This window comes from Opisthocomus hoazin, chromosome 1 (genome assembly GCF_030867145.1).
Source record: "Opisthocomus hoazin isolate bOpiHoa1 chromosome 1, bOpiHoa1.hap1, whole genome shotgun sequence".
NCBI lineage: Eukaryota > Metazoa > Chordata > Aves > Opisthocomiformes > Opisthocomidae > Opisthocomus > Opisthocomus hoazin.
The window spans coordinates 111424130-111440889 of record NC_134414.1 but is presented as its reverse complement, the minus strand read 5'-3'; the positions used below and the strand labels follow the sequence as shown (position 1 = coordinate 111440889).

The following is a 16760-nucleotide window of genomic DNA, read 5'->3' as shown; positions in this document are numbered from 1 at the left end:
ACCCTAGTCTTCTGTTGAACCCTCCTTGTTTGCTGGATTAACTTGGTAGGGACTTAGTCTGATTTCTAAATCAGAGTCCATATTCAGGTGAGATGGGATTTCTTAAATTTGTAAGACTACATACTTCTCTCATAATATCTGACAATATAATACTACAAACCAGACTACCTATCTTTTGGAGAGTGGGGGGGAAGAGACATCGAAGGAAGGTTCCTTCTCTTGCTGTTTTAGTTGAGGAGCAATATTTCTTTGCTGTAGACTGTTTAGCGGTGTACAAACCTGCACAGACTCTTAGACACCATGACATAGGCTGTGAGATGACAGTGAGCTTCTTAAATATAAACAAACAAATGAAAATTAACTACAGGAAAGTAGTGCTTGTTTCTGTTCAGGCTAACTTTTTTTCATTTATGACTGTGGTGGCACTGCACAAGATATCTAAATGCTTCTAAAATGGATAAAAATTGAGGACATGGTTGGAAGACCTTCCTGTCTTTAGAAAGGAGACACACTCCTATCTCTAGCTCATGTCATAACCTTCACAATTTCACCCTCTTGATTAGATCCTCAGGGCTCAGAAGAAACTTTGGCTGTGAGTTCTTGGCATGTCTCTCTGAAATCATGGCCTTTGCTGCATTTGAGCAAGTTGCACTGTTAACCTAGGCATGCTACTTGGAAGGGTCTCGCTGTTGCCGCGAGGCCCCGGCCAGAAGCAATGCTGCTCTGTGGTCAGGGCTTTGTCTTTCTTCTCTCTCTCTCCAGCAGAGAGGAGGCAGGGGGAGCTGGTCCCTGGCTGGCCCTGCGGTGTCCTCAGTTCAGGTTAGTGGCCCCACAGCCTGCTGCTGGCTGTGCAGAAGAAAAGGCGAGGGTGGCTGTCTTCCCTCACTGCGTGCAGGAGATGGGAAATGCACGTGGAAATGTCACATCAAGACACTCACGGTTTGTCTTGTTTCCTTCTGTTTAAGGTGGATATATGCAAGTGGAGGACTTGCTTTTTCTGTTGCTTGGCCTCTGAGGTCCCCTTTTCTCAGTTTTAACGTTGCAACAATTCTTTGTTCATATCATAAGACATGTATTTCTGGTAATTGTGAATACTGTAAGGGCATCTGGCATTAATAATGAGAGTTAAAACTACCACTGTGATTAGCAGATCTAATTGAGCCTAGGTGAGGTCGTCTCATTGGCTATTTAACTGAATTACACAGAGATATTTTTGCAATTGTTTCCTGTATTATACCTACATTTCCTACCGCAGACTCTTTTGGCAGCAACAGGGCAGCTGCCAGGTTCTGCTGCAGGAACTGACTGATGACATCACAGATGATTAGGTGAGAACTTGCATAGTTGAACTTTGGCTTCAGCTTTTCTCTTCAGCTGACTGATTTAACAAAACATGTGGGATCATCTTTTGTGACCTAGAGCTACCAAATTTGTCTACGTCCACTGACTAACCCCAAATGTTACTGGGGGTGCGTGCTGACCTATTTTTAAAGTGAGCTAAAAATGTTGGAGAAGGCTTTTACCCTTCCTCAAAGGGTGCCCCAAGTGCTTTAGCTTCTTCTCAAGTGCTGGTGATCATGAAAGAGAAGTCCTCTTCTGAAGTACGGGAGAATCTTCTTGTACAACTGATATTAAAAAACTACAGTTTTCTCATAATTTCACATCAGTAAATAATAGTGATATTTCTTCACTGAAGATGGACAGTAACATGCATGTGAATCTTCTGCAGTAGCAGTAAGCAAGTTTCCCTTGTTGGTGGGGGGTGTAGGTTTGGGTTGTCAGTGCTCTTGGAGGGGCTGGAACAACTAGTAATTTAGTTCTGAAACTGGGATATAAAAGTTTACATATGGCGTGATCTACTTAGAGTCCATCAACACTCAAAATGTCATTTTTCTGTTGGAGCACTTCTGATAACAGTCTGCCTGTCAACGTTTCCCTGCAGCTGGCGATCCCTTTGAGCAATGCTTTTCTCAAAATAAGGCTTAGTGTTGTACTTTCCCTTAGCAATGCTAGAGGTGACTCCAGTGTAAATGCTTACATAAAGGAAGGTTACTAAGAAATGTTCACACAGCCAGAAATGTCCACATAACAATATAAATATCTTGTTATATCAAAACAATTGAAGCACAAGGTAGACGTTTTTATTTGTCATTGCAGATTATTTGCCAGGACCATATGGAATGGCTAAATTAAGGTTCCCTTAAGGTTGTACAACAAGATCAAACAAAAAAAAAATTGCTTAGAATAGTGTCCCTGTAGATGTATACAGTGAACTATCTTATTGCTGTTTTTTCTTGTTTGGCTAGTTGGGTTTTTTTCTCCACCACGATAACTTTGTGGCACTATTGCATGTATATGGTAAAATAGATGGCTTACAAGTTCTTTGTAGTTTAGTGGCCAGTTTACAATGGGGTGAGCGCTTTAATGGAAGCTGGGGGAAATGTTATGTGGAAGCTGAAAGCCAGTTCATTTACCGGTAATTAATTCTATTCCGGTTAGCTTTGCTTCCTTCCCCCCCCCCCCCCAAAAAAAATTTTGTAAAGCCGGGTTTGTTACAGTTTTACTTTCTGGCATGTCTTTTCCCATCCCAAGTACGCCTCAAAGAACTATCAGTTTTAACAAAACACTTGTGCAGAAAAGCCTGTCTCATCTTCCTCAAAGCGTTGTACGTGATTGTGCTGTAATTCCACCACAGGAAGCTTAAAGCAAATATTATGGTGTCTTGTAATGAAGACAAATGATTTGTTTCCTTCATCTAAATACTGGGTTTTTTTTTAGGAAAATGAATATGTATTTCAAAGAATGAGACAGCAGATAAGGCTGGAGGAGCATTTGGATGATTGCCAGTGCTTATGCTCACCTGTATTTCCAAAGTCACTTTTTTCTGGAGTGCTCCAATGAGTTATGTCACCTCTATGCTCACAGTATATCATTGAGCACTTCAGCGCTTATATAAAATTTCTTAAACCAGGCAGAAGGTGAGCTTGGCAGCTGAACATCTGGTCCTGTTCACTTGTCGTTTTCTAACACACTGGGAGGTGAAGGAGCTTTTGGAGAAGGAAAAAGTGGAAAATAGCCATTTCTGAACAATAGCAAGTAATACAACAGCGGTAGTTGTTGAAATACTAGTAAGTCTGTAACCCCTCCTGGTTAGCAGGAATTGAAGCAGGCATCCAGTTTCTCTCAAACATTATTTCTGCAGGGAAAAACATGATAGAAAATTCTGGTAATAAGCGTTTTTGAATGCCTGCTTTTTACAAGTTCAAAACTTAGCAGTTTTCAGTAAGAGATGAGAGGATCAAACTTGCATTGAAATAGCAATGGTCCTGGATGTTTAAGAAAAGTAAGAAATGGTCAGACTTGAGCAGGAAAGAGCAGACCCTACAGGTATGAAGTTTGAACAAATGTATTTATATAGCTTTTGTTTGGATTAGCTTCTTAAGGGTTGAACATGCTCTCAAGCCCTTCGAAACCACTGGATCAGACTCCAAGGGAAACAAAACATATTATTGTCTGGGTGGAAAGTGATGTGTTAATAGGGTTGGTTTGGTACCAGATAATGTTAACAACAGGGGCTGTATTTGCTGTTCACAAACTGCTAGCATAATACTTGGAGATAATGATGGAACGCGCGTTCTTGAAAAGTGACTTTTACTCAAATTTATGTAGTAAAGAAACAAAAATGATTATGTATTGTATCTCAGCCTGCAGAAAGTTCCCAGAATGAACTGGGAGAAATTCTTGGGGGTGGTGTGCGAAGGAATTGTGTATGTTGGCTAGAGCTGGAGAAGTGCTTGTGCTTGGCATACTTGTAAACATATAAGGAAATGATACGCAGAAAACCAGAGTTTGAATACATAATGTGTGAGTTAGACAGCAGTTTATCGGTTGAATGTATAGACAGTATTTATCCCCGAGAGGCCCTGAGTCATAACTGAAGCCTTCTAGTAGCTGTATTGGCAAAAATGAGTAAAAACACATCATCTGGAATGATACCTGTAGAATGCGAAGGTGTGTTTAGGTGCACGTTATGGCTAGCCTTTGTGCTCTAGTACCCTTTCTGTTTCTATAAAATGGTCTCGAAAAGCAAATATTGGTTCTTTGCCCTTTGACTCTTGGGCCACGTAAACTGATTTTCTACACTTTCTCCAGTCTTTAAGGTAGCCAGCCACAAAGGTTATAAGTTCTCTCTGAAACTCCTGGCTCGCTGTTTGTGGCTTGTGTTTTATGTACCCTTGTGCCAGACTGACTGGGATTTCTGGGTTTGTGACAGGGCTTTGATGCAGCTTTGACACCAATCAAACTGGTGGTGGTGAGTACTTCTGAAACTGGGATTCAAGCAAGTCGTCCCATGTATTTAATAATGCAGGGTTATACCTCTGTATTTGAGGGGACTGCTTCCCTGCCAAAATACAGAATAATCTGAGAGGGCACAGCGGCTGGGGATGAGAAGGGCTCTGGTGTGCCAAGAGCCGTGGAGGGCTGCTGGCTGGGAGCCCCTGCGGCTCTGGCTTGAGGCGTTGCTCAGTGGCATCGGTCGACTGGGGCGTTCTGAGCTGGTTTTCATGCTACAGAGCTTTGCTGGGTCTGATTTGACTGCTGTTAAAGTGCTGAGCTTGCTTGGGAGCCTGAACGTTTGTAATGTGCAGACTGGGGAAAAGTCAAGCCCTGCTGAGAATAAAGCACGTAGCTGACCCATGCTGTATGAAAGGTGTGTGTGCATTAGTTAACTTTTAAGTTGTGCAAGATATTTCAAAATGGAAATATCTGCTTTCTGTAATAAATGTGACATGACTGAAGATTTTTTTAATGCTGCTGATTTAAACAAGTTTTAACGTGATGTCTTGCCATTTAAGATGTTTTATGTCAAGATTTGGAAAAGGGTATAAATGTTAGTAACTTCTAACAGTTAAATATGTATATTTCATTGCTTGAGACTTTGAAGATTGTAACTAATGAGTGACTTATACTTCACATAAACAACTCCAGCTTGTTTCAGAGGTTTGCAACTCCCAACTGTAGGAATAATTAAATAGAGGAGGATTATCTCTAAAACTGAAGTAGTAGAATATCAGTGGAAGACATCACTGCTATCTGCTTAGCACTGTTCAGAAACAAAAATGTTATCAATGTTGTTGGGCTGAGTTCTTTCATTGTGTTGTTGGTTTATTGGGGTTTTTTGTGTCGCTGTCCCCCCCTGCCACTTTTCTTTAAAGAACAAATGTATCACAGGGCTCTCCTTGGAAGGTGAGGAAAAGATGTCTCTCTTGTTTTTTTTTCCTCCTTTCTTTCTCCTCTAATGTCCACATAAAATCTAATTAAAAGATCATTAATAGCAACGCTTAAATGTTGGAAGAGTTGGTGCAGAAAAGGTCTTTATCCTCTGAGAAGACTTAATAGCTTTCCATTTAAATGCCAGTAAATATTTTTATGTGAAAGGTAAATGTTTTATCTTTAGTCAGTATTGAGTATTCTTTGTATCTTGCAATGAATGCCGCTGTTGCCTTATGTTCACCAACATATTGGACCTCCCTAGTGTAATGTGATTTGCTGATACACAAGAATGTCATAAACATTTGAGAGGCTCCTGAAAGGAAAATCAGTATTTCGGTATACGAATAGAGCTATACAGCATCTGAAAATGTAAAAGATAGGGAGGTTGGAACAGCCAAGTAGCGGTAAGGGCTTGTAAGATTTCTAAGATTATGCTGTTGTAGTATTGGAGTGACTAGTAAAGCAAATTCAGATGCTCTAAATTCATTGGCAACATCGAAGTTGGTGCCTGAGAGAGGAGGTGGAGAGACGTAAGCAGATGCATCCATGGTGGAAGTATGCTTAGACATGAAAAAGTGACCCTTTGGGCTGTGTTAGTGTGTGGTGTTGCTACTTGCCATACAATCTATGTGTTCATTTTAAGTGTTGTTGAAATGGTGGCTCAGGGGTACTTCCAGAAGTTGATGTACTTACAGCACTCCTCTTTGGAGCCTTTCAATAAATAACGTTCTGGGGAAGCTGTTTATCAACAGGGAATCAGCACCATGTGTAGAGAGACTGACTAAATTGTTTTCAGCTCTACTTTTCCCCAGTCACGACGTACTCTTTCTTATTTCATTCATATTCCAGTTGTATCTCTAGCTGAGTCCTCAAGACTGTAACAATTCACACACAGTTGCTGTTTGCTTTCCAGCTATGTTCAAATTCTTAGCCCCCTCTTTCAGGGGGGAAAAAGGAGGGAAAATAGTGCTACAAAGGTTTTGCGCAGTTGCCAAAGAGTGCAGTGGCTTTTAACATAAATAGCTGTTGGGAGAATGCACTGATTTTTGTGAGAAGAATGAAGTAATGTCTCTCAAAGTGCTTAAACCTATTTAAAGTTTTTTCAAAGCTTTTGAAAGCTATGAAAGGAGAGGAAGAGGAGGGGAATGTCCAGTTCTTATATGTACATATTTGCAGGTGCAGAAGATTTTTCCTGAGTTAAAGCAAACTTCTGTCTTTCTACAGAACATCAAAACTGTGCAAAAGTATTTTTTTCTTACCTTTTTAACCTAGTCTTCAGTCCAGAAGAAAAGTCACGGAAAACTTACATTTTCTTGTGAAAATGTCATAAAATCTAAAGACAGATACTTTGTCTTCTAGCAAGATAATAGATCCTAAAAGAATATAGTATCTATATAACAACATCTAGTAAACACAGATGATAGTTTTACATTTCATTTTGAAAAGCTGGGAATAAGTCAGTGTTTAGGATCAGCCTAGCAGCTGATAAACTCTGAACACAACTGGTTTTAACTTCATCTGATTTTTGGGGGGGCAAAGTTGAACTTGTATCTTATTGGCATCATTAGCAATTGATTGTATACATCACTGTACACCTCCCCCGCCCCAAAAACAATAGAGCAGCTTGGAGGTAGAACAGGATGGGCAAGGAACAGAGTTTGAAAAACACTTATGGGATTATTTTACAAAGGTGCTTTCAGCAGAACTGTTGAACTTTTACTTAGTTTGTGATGAGTTCTTCTAGAAGACAAATGCTGGCAGCAATCTATTATTCAACAAGCCATCTTGTTCCCTCTGTTGATTTCTTGACCACTCCTAGCTCTGCTGATGCTAGCTCTGTACCATCTAGGCTCATTGCAAGAAGCTCAACCTTGCAACAACAGTGGGAATAAAAATGTAAATATGTCCGAATCCTCCTCTTACTATTTTCTTACTATATTGTTCTGTGAATTTAGAGCTGAACTCTGAAGACCTTATTTTGTATTTGGGTTCCGTGTGATCACAGTGCTTAACGCTGATATGCATCTGCCTGTGTAATCTGTTTGCCAGCATAGTTCTTGGCCTGTTCTTCAGTCATCTTTCTCAAAAAGAGGTCCTTAAACTGAAGTTGATTGACCTGAGCTGAAGGAGCACAAGCACTTTCAAAGTGATGTTTTTGAGTCTTGCTTCTGAAGGGAACTTCAGATTAAGCAATAGTAGTGTCACGCAAGTTGCTAGAGCATCAGTACGTTGCGAGCAGTAGGTTATAAAGGGAATACAGGCAGAAGGAGGCAAAACAGATGACAAAACAGTTTAAAGCAGCATATATGCCTATTTGGGAGTCGTGGTTGCATGAAATGTGTTGATCTGTTGAGTCTAGCAAGTATTCTAGAAATGTAATGTGGTTTTGGGGGATATTGTATCTTGTGTGCACTGTAGAGTATTCCAGATACAGCCATTTTAACCACCAGACTTTGAAGCACCAAGTTGCACTTGAGAAGGTAGCGACCCAGGAGGCTGAATCCTTAAATCAGATATGGTTTATTCTAAAAAAAATAAAATAATTACTTTTAAAAAATTGAATTCAAAAATTCCAGCTTTACATGTTCCTGATACTATTTCTGTCTCTGTGACTAGATTGACTGTTTAATTCTGACAAGATTATTTGTCTTCCGTACAAATAATTTTGTCTCCTGGAATGTGTGTGGGGGTTTTTTTTTTGTGGTTCTACAGCATTACAGAATTGCTGACATCTTTTTTTTTCTTCATTTTTGCAAGAGTGAAACAGATGGTACATTCCTAGTTTAAGTACCTGCAGACAAGATCATCAAATCCTATTTATTACGTGAAGCAGCAAACTGGTGAATTATGAATGGTAGCTCACATACTGAGCTTTCCCTTCTGACGCAGAGTGTTTCATTAGTGAACCTTACCCAAATAATCTCAAGGATGTGGCTCCTAGCACATATCTTCTGTTGAAAAGCTGTGATGATCACCAAGTTAACATTTATACTTGATTTAAAAACAAAGCACAGAGTTACTCTAGCATGTTTATTCCTGTTTCCTGTGTAACTTTCCAGTGTTGTTCTTCCAATGTTTTCTAATCTGAATACCCATATGTTGTTTTGCTTGTGTAGCTTTTAATGTGATGAAGACTGTGATGTTGGGCTTTTTGTTTTTGTTTGTTTTGATTTTTTTGGTGTGGTGTTTTGTTTTTTTTTTTTTTTTTTTTTTTTTTACCCTCTCCATCCCCTGTAAGGAAAACTTGGCACCTATTATACTGTGACCTATTGTTCCTAGCTCTACCTTCCGGAGGATTTCTTCTAATCACCCTTCTCTTTTAAGTGTGCAAAACATCTTCTGTTTGCTCTGGCTCCTCTTGACACGTATCAGCCTTAATTGAATTGAAGGAGTGGCTTCAGTCGTCTTCAAATGTGCCAGAAGATGCTTCTATATAACCTGATATTAAAGACTTGTAGAATTAAGGCTAAAGGTATGCATTTGTACTGTAAACTGTGATGTTGATTGAAAGTAATAGTCATCAAACATGACTGTTAGCTGCTTCTGGCAGGAAGAGACTATTGAGCAAACTTGGCAGCGTAAGAGATCATGTGTGAATGAAAATGGGATGAGCTAATTTGGCAATTGCATTTGGGTTATTAGAAAGGGTTCACCAAATTCTTTTGGCCAGCAGAAGAGTGGTGGTCATGTTCCCAGCTTATATTAGCCAAGAATCTGGTCTGTAGTCTGGAAGAAAAAAGTTAAAAAGCTGAGTTTGGTGCTGTTTATCACTAATATGATGCAGCCCTGAAATTCAGCGTTCGAGTGAAATTTGCTCAAGTGAAAACAGCACTACCACCCCCACTACTTGGAAACATCTGCTCAGAAATCCCAAATTCACAAAGCGTTGCACAAGGCTCTTGATGAGTATTTGTGTCTAAACAGCATCTTACTGTTTTTGGAAAGACTCTGACTTTTTTTTTTAATGGACATGCTAGCTAGAATGAAGTCACAGTATGTCCCAAAGTCAGCAAAAATTGAATAGGAGAAAGCCTGTGTAAAGCTCTTTTTAAAAACTCACTGCAAGAAGTTATTCTTGCATCTGTTACATAGTAGTATGGAAGTATATTCTAGGACATAAGGTGACAATGTTGAGTCAGCTTTGAATATTACACTTTGCTGAAAATGAGACGTTTGGGGGTAGCTGATCAAATTAGCTATCCTGCCTGCTACTTGGGGTCTGTTTGCAATGCACAATTCTGGTTAGTTAGCTACTCCTGTAACTTTAGAAGTCAGAACTTAATACATACTCATATGCACTCATCCTCTGCAGTGAAAGCACTTTGTAGAAATGCTTAGATTAATCAAAAAGGGGTTGAGAAGACTGGGGAAAACCTGCTGTAAATTGAGAGGGGGCTGAGGGTGCTCAGGAAATTTGGTTTCAGCTTAAGTGAATAACTATGGGAGGAGACATTCCTTCACTATAACAATGTATTTACTTACAACAATTTAGAATTGTAGCGTCTTGGTGTTCTTCCTAGTATCTGGAAGCATATTCCTACAGCAAGGGAACTTGAATGACTTCACTGGTTCCGAATGAGCAGGGACTCCAGTCCTGCTGAAATGAAACACCAGTTCATGTGTTGTTTACTGGAATTGTAACTAATGCTGGCTGGCACAGCTGGAAAGTAAACTAAATTTGTTTTCAGGCTTTTTTGGATAAGTAATATGTGTATTTGTACGTATATAAATGATGTGACTTCTTGAAAAAGTTTCTCCTTTTCAAATTGCTTGGCAATTCCTGCAAAAGTCACTTAAATGTCGTAGGAGATTTCAGAGATCTTGATCTCAAATTGTGGGCCAGAATGGTTGTGTGGGTTGGGGAGGGGAGGATTATTCGTTTCTGAAGTGTCGTGCTTCAGGGCTGATTTTTATGGTTGATGTAAATTAATGTACTATTAGTAGTACTAAATTAGAGTACTGTTGACTGCAGAGGAACATGCCAGTTTGTACTGGGTGCCTATCTTTGTTCTGTAAATTTAACTATGACTCTACAACAATTTGTCTAGGTATTTTCACAAGCAAGTATTGTGCTGAATTGTTACACTTAGCAATGCTACTGTAAATCTGTTTTTTCAGATCACTGCTGTAGTGTGTGGTATGAGGTGAGCAGGACAGTGGTGGCAAGAGGCTTCTACTCCCATAGCCTATTCTCATGGTCTTTTGAAACATGATGGTACTAGACACAAGTCATCAGCATCCTGATGCATCTTAAAATAAGGAACAGCTGAAGCACCTATAGTCTTCTGCTGCATTGACTAGCTGTCTTTGAGCCACTGCCGAGTTGCTGTGGAAACCAACAGTTGAGCAGGGCTGGGAAATACGCTTTTTTGTGAGAGCCTGACTAGTTTAAAGCTCCATCCCCTGTTTTCAGAAGCTCCCTCTGAATTGTCAAGGAGACAAAAAGAGTAGTGGAGTTTTGAGTCTTGTCAAAGTGCGAGCTGTAAATATTTATTTGGTTAATAGCATATGCTTTCTGGGTTGTCTCTCTGAGGTAAACTCCATGCTACATTGAACCTGTGCAAGCTGTGAATTCAAACTGTTCCTGTCTTCTGTGTGAGTAGAAAAATAGGAGGCGAAAAAAATAAACTTCGCAGGGAATTGAATTTTACATGTTGAGTATTAAGTATATAAAAATTTATTTTTTCCTAGGGTTTCCCACACAGCCTCATCCAGTAGTCTTTCAGTGTTGGGACTGCTGAAAGCACTTAGGAGGCCGTTCAGTTTATCTGGAATTCTTGTGCTTTGGTGTTCAGTTTCTTCAGAAAGACTGACCTAAATAATCTCTTCCTTGCTTGTCCCATGCCACTTTATTTTTATTCCCTACTTTCTCCTCTACAAGTACTTCCAGTTTTGTATTTCCAGGGCCAACTGTCCTTGGAGATCTGCTCTGGAATGAAACATTAACATGATCTTAAACTCTTAGGACTACTACTGATAACTTTAGGTAACTGGCTCTGAAAACTTCAGTGTCTTATTGGTTTTATTTTCAAGATTTTTTTTTTCTCTTAATTTGAAAGTTAAGAATAAAGGCACAATCAGCTGGTGTGCTAGCCTTCCACATTGCACTGAACAGTACACACAAAGCTGAGGAATAACTCATTCTTAGGTTGGCATTATGAATGAACACCTCTGCTAGTCTGTTCTGTAGCTGGGGCATTTAATACAAGAACTTCTTTCCTCTGTGAGACCGAGAGCTCCTCAGATCATCCAATACCAGCTTTTAATACAGGTAGAAATCCTGCTCTTAGTTACTTTCTGGCAAAGCTTTTCTTCCCCTGTTTAAAGAACTCCTGGCTGGATGAAAATGAAGTACTGCATTCTTTCTCGTGTGATTTCCATTACGAAGGCAGAGTTACTGAAGCCAATTAAAACCTACTTTCTGTAACAGATGAGTGTGAAGGATTGTTTTTATTTTTATGCTGCATGTAAATAAAATAGCACTTGTTTTGTATTAGGCTTTAGACCTCTGAATATGTAATAAGTAGTAAATCCAAGAAAACCTATTTGGACTTGAGCAGCTTGGCCATTTCAACTCTGTCACTTTAGCCTGAGTTTTGGGCATTAATTTGGGGGGTTTTTTGGTTTGTGGGGTTTTTTTGGTTGGTTGTTTTTTTTTTCTGAAACAATCTACTATTGGCAGGTTTTTCTGTTTGGAGGAGCCACCCTGAAGTGTACTTTAGGGTGACACCTTTGTTGCAACAGAGGTCCTGCAGGCAAGATACCTTACAACTAGGCTGCTTTCTCTATATGAGTATCTGTAGAGAGTTTTTATATTTTTAATTTGACTGATTTTTGCTCTTAATTTGAGATTTTCTAACAAAAAAAGGTGAAGAGAGTGTCTGCTGACTTCCCAGCAAGACACTTCATCTGCATTCTAGATGTATAACCAACCTACCATCTGGATGCTGGTCTTGTTATCAGCTTCAGAAGTATAGCTCTGTTCAGGAGAGCAAACAGAGCGGAGGATTATACCATTGTGCATGGCTCTGAGCCTGGGCTGAAAGGGCGAAAATGCCTTTGGGTTTCGGGGAAATTTTTTTTGGCGTCACTGAGGGTGGGGGGAGGGTCAGCGTTGTGCGAGTCAGATACTCGTCTGTAGAGATGGAATTTTAATTTTGTAATAGCAGCTCTTCCAAAAGAGAAGCCAAACCAAATATTGGATTTAGGTGGTGTTTTTTCCCCCCACCACCCCAGCTCTTCCCTTACTCCAAAAACCTAGACCATTGCTTCATGAATAAAAAATTTGTTAGGAGACGGCTCGTAGAAAAGGAGGGGAGAGAAAGATAGCTGGTATCTATGTGTGCAAATTGTGGTTCACTGCAAGGCTTTTTGTGAGGTTATTAATAAATCTCCTTATAGAAAAGGCACTGACTACAACATAGAAGTGAAGCTGTGTTACTCTGCCACTGAGCTTTTATTTCCTGCATCCCCCTATTCTTTGAACCTTCTGAGTATCTAAAAGCCTGCTTCTTCTGCAGTATCCATGTCATTCCCAAGAGTCAAGACCAAGATACTGCATTTCTAATACTGTCTAATAGCTAGCTGTGTTTTGTTCCTGACGCTTGAAACACTACTAGCACAGATACACAAGAACAACTTCTTTGTAGTGCCAGGAAACCAGCACTGCATCTGCTCATATTGAGGAACAGTTTTCTGCATAGTTGTAAGGACTAAAAACTTAACTTCTTTGTTAAAAGCAGTGTCTTCAAGCTGCTAAACTAACTTTTCTCATTTGCCACTGATGTAGGGATAGCACATGTGTACGTAGTGTAGCATCCCTAGGTTTTCTTCCTTGATTAAAAACATCTGCAAGGTCTATGTGCTAATTAGCCAGTAAGAGTGTTGAAAATCTTACCACATATTTCACAGCATGTTAAACTGCTCTCAAGAGCTGTATGTGTTATCACCAGGTCTCAGAGACTTGCAGCAGCTCTGGGGTCTGAACGACTAAAACTTGCTGTGTTTAGCAGTTTCCAAAATGTGATAGAAGCACTGCTGACAGCTACCACGTAAGTGAAGGGGTGGCTGAGAAGCTCTTTAAGTTCCTTTTGTGTTTTGGACCCCTATAGCTGGTCAGCCAGAGAATGTGCCTTTTCTCTTGGATTACCATCCTTTACGCAGTCACACCATGCCTATGAAAATACAAATTTACTCTCCCCATCTGGGCTTAGATGGGTTTATTATTCCCACCCTGCAGACTGCCCCCCTTCAGACTTACCTGTTTGACTTATCTGCCCCTTATCTGTTTTCTGGGACTGAAGATATGCAGGGTTGTGTTTTTGTGAATTGGATAAATTCTGCCCAGAGTAAATCCTGTTCTATTATTATTCTTTAAGATGCAAGAAATTTGTAACTGAAGAAAACTGAAAGACTGAAGTTGAGCTTCTTTTTCCTTTTTTTCCCCGTGATGTGGGATAATTTCTTCTAGCCCTTGTCCAAAATTTGAAGTCTTAATGCTGTGCTTATGTTGTTTACTTAATGAAGCTGGGTTTACTCAATTTATTTCAGGCTATGTTTTGGTGCCTAAATGGGCAATTTTGGAGATGGGTTAAGGACACCGGCCAACAGGGGAGACTCCTGCAGAGGCTGTGAATAGTCCCAGCCCTTCTCCAGCATGCTTGCTGGAGGTTAGCATTCCCCAAGCAGAACTGATGGAAGGTGCAGGCTGCTTAAACACTGACTGCTGAGGAAGAGTGGTGGGTCTGAGCCCTGGCTGCCTGTTGTTAACTGTCGGAGTTAACGTGGTCTAGCCTCCCAGCGCCACCGTGAGCAGGATTGGTAGCCTTTTGGTTGCAGTAACTGCATCTTAAACTACTTTGAAGAATAGGAGTTAGGTTTTTGTTTGGTTTTTTTTCAGGTGATTCACAGCTAATTTTATTCAAAGCTAGATAGCTTCTCCTTCCCTTTCCCTATTTATGGACTATGTAATCTATGGACTACTTCTCTTAGGAAAAAAGTATGGCAACAGGAAAGCCAAAACAGATGTGAGTGTTTGAATGATGCGACTGTGGCAAAACCCTAGGTATTGTTTGAGTACCTTGTGGCAGGTAGTTACATAGCTGAGAAGTCTGCATCAGCATCTAAGCATGTTGGTTTTTCCTGCGGTGGTCACATGTCTGAAGGACACTAACACCAAACAGTTTTCTGGTTTCCTATTATCTTTTGGGGATTTCAGTAAGAGAACTGGCTTCATTATTGCTTTATTCTTGGGACATCGGACTTCCTAAACTTGCAGTATCCTCCGAAAAACTTTGCTAAGCTTTGTTCTAGGCCACCTGCTATTTAGAACTTGGCAAAACAAATACCACAAGACTGCTTTTTCTCTTGTACTTATGACTTTGTTTTGATTCTGTTCTCATGTAATTTCCTCCAAGCATGCTGTTTCCTTTGATTTGGCTTGACTAATACGCTTTTCCTTAATTCTTCCAGCTAGTGGTATCAGTTTGCAGCTGTGTTGAGTAATTATCAAATGTAAAGTGTATATTTTGGGGTTTTACTTCTAAACAAATGGTGTTACTGACATAGTAGTAGGGAGTTATTTTCAGCCTGTATAAAAGCTTCTGGTGAAAAAAAAATAGTGAAATATAACATTACTGTACCAGCAAAATTTTGATCTGGTGAATTAAAATCTAAAGCTTAAATCTTGGATTCTGAGTAACTGGCAGAAGCATTTCTGAAAGGACATTTTAAGGAAGAGATGCTCTAGCTTTAAAGAGCTCTCCTGTCTTTCTGCTTGATCAGAATAGATAATGGTTTTGATTCAGTCAGCTATCTCTGCACCACCTTAAGTTACTGTTTGGACTCTGCTGCTGCTTGGAGAGGGTCATGTAGATGTGTGGTTTGTGTGTGTGAGGAGGGCTCTGTGTATATTGAACGTTATTTCTTTTTTTCTGATATATTTTGTACTTGTTGCATCGCGTAATAGGATCTTCATGTATTCTATAAAGCTCTTGATGCAAGGGCTTGTACGGAGTCTGTGCAATTGCAAGCTCCCAATACAAAGTATGCAAAGTAATTTCATGATAACTTCCACAATGAGAAGTACCACAATCCTGCCCCAGAAGTCATAAACCATGTTTTCTTATTGTGGCTTCTAGCTTATGAATACTTAGACCATGACAGTGAGCTGTGTGACATCTGTATTAAAGAGGAGGAGAGAAATTTCCAGGTCCAGGAAACAGTGAGTGTAATACAGTGGTGAATTGCATGTGTTTGAGCTGTTTTGTGTCCAGACAGAGAAGGCAGACATGCCAATAATTTATAAACAGCTTTACCCACACACTGGGGTTCTAGAAATGCTTCCTACGTAAATGTTAGCTGCTGTCAGAGTCTTAGAACAAAATACTTCTCCCCATCATGAACATATGAAGGAAGATATTATTTCAACAGATAAATATTTGTTATCTATTGTCATACAGGATATGGGGGGGGGGGGGGGGGTATTGTTCTAGAAACAGCATGGTTTGGATAAAAGTCAAAAGCTAATTTTCTTTCCGTAAATCTAAATAGGACTTAATAGGTTAAAAGGAAAATGATGTAATGACTTCAGGCTTTATTCTAGACTAAGCTTGGATGAAAACAAGGAGATGGGCTCTGTGTGGGCATGTAGGAGTAACGGTTACTCTGGGAGACACTGAAGAAGCGTTTCCCTCCTCTGGTTTCAACAGGGTATGTGGGGGGGTTATTTATTTCTTTTTTTTAGTCTGACAGGAAAGTTTCCTTTCTTGATGGGGTGGAAAAAATTTCCAAGCACTATTTGTAATGCAAATATTTTTTGCTATTTTAGTATTCTAAGGGTACGTAAGTGACATTGTTGAAATTGTCTTCTTATTTATTTTTGTATTGGGAACTTCTGCTGTAACTATTTTGGGGTAACAGAAAGGTGGCAATACAATTAAAATGTATTAAGGACAGGATAATTGCACACAAATTTGGGTCTTTTGGTAATGTGCCCATAAGAAAACTTACTTTACGTTGCCAAGTGTGAAGCTGTATTCTCTTAGAAACAAGATATGTTGGACACATGTTTGGAAGGGGATGGTGGTATAGCTGGGAATCCACAACTCTGAAGAGTAATACAGGAGTGTGGGTTGTGGGTGCCCAGGGTCTGTCAGGGGGCTGCTGGGCAGCTGGACACAGCCGGTTACAGCCAGCTCCAATGGCCACCACAGGGCATGGCCCAGCCCCGCAGCTGCCATGGTGGCGCCTGGGGGGAGTCTGGGTAAGGAAGGGCAAAACACTGCCCGGCAGCGAGGGGTGAGGGGAGAAGTGTGAGGAACAGCTCTGCGAGCCCTGAGGGGAGAGCGGGAGGATCCCTGGCAGCCCATGGAGAAACTGTGATCACAGAATCTCACAGAATGTTTGGGGTTGGAAGGGACCTCTGTGGGTCATCTAGTCCAACCCTCCTGCCGAAGCAGGATCACTTACAGCAGGCTGCACAGGAC

At 40.3% G+C, this 16760-nt stretch overlaps 1 protein-coding gene across 4 annotated transcripts in view; it reads left to right on the top strand.

The window, feature by feature from the left end:
- The window catches only part of JAM2 (junctional adhesion molecule 2), a 37759-nt gene that overhangs the window by 2625 nt on the left and 18374 nt on the right, over positions 1-16760 (top strand). Inside the window, exon 1 of one of the 4 annotated variants that reach the window (XM_075433430.1) lies at positions 4640-4711. The exons of the other annotated variants lie outside the window; for them this stretch is intronic. Coding sequence (XP_075289545.1) covers positions 4642-4711 — 70 coding nt within the window. The 5' untranslated portion in view covers positions 4640-4641. Of the gene's footprint in view, positions 1-4639; positions 4712-16760 lie in introns of those variants that run through there. 4 annotated transcript variants of the gene reach the window in all.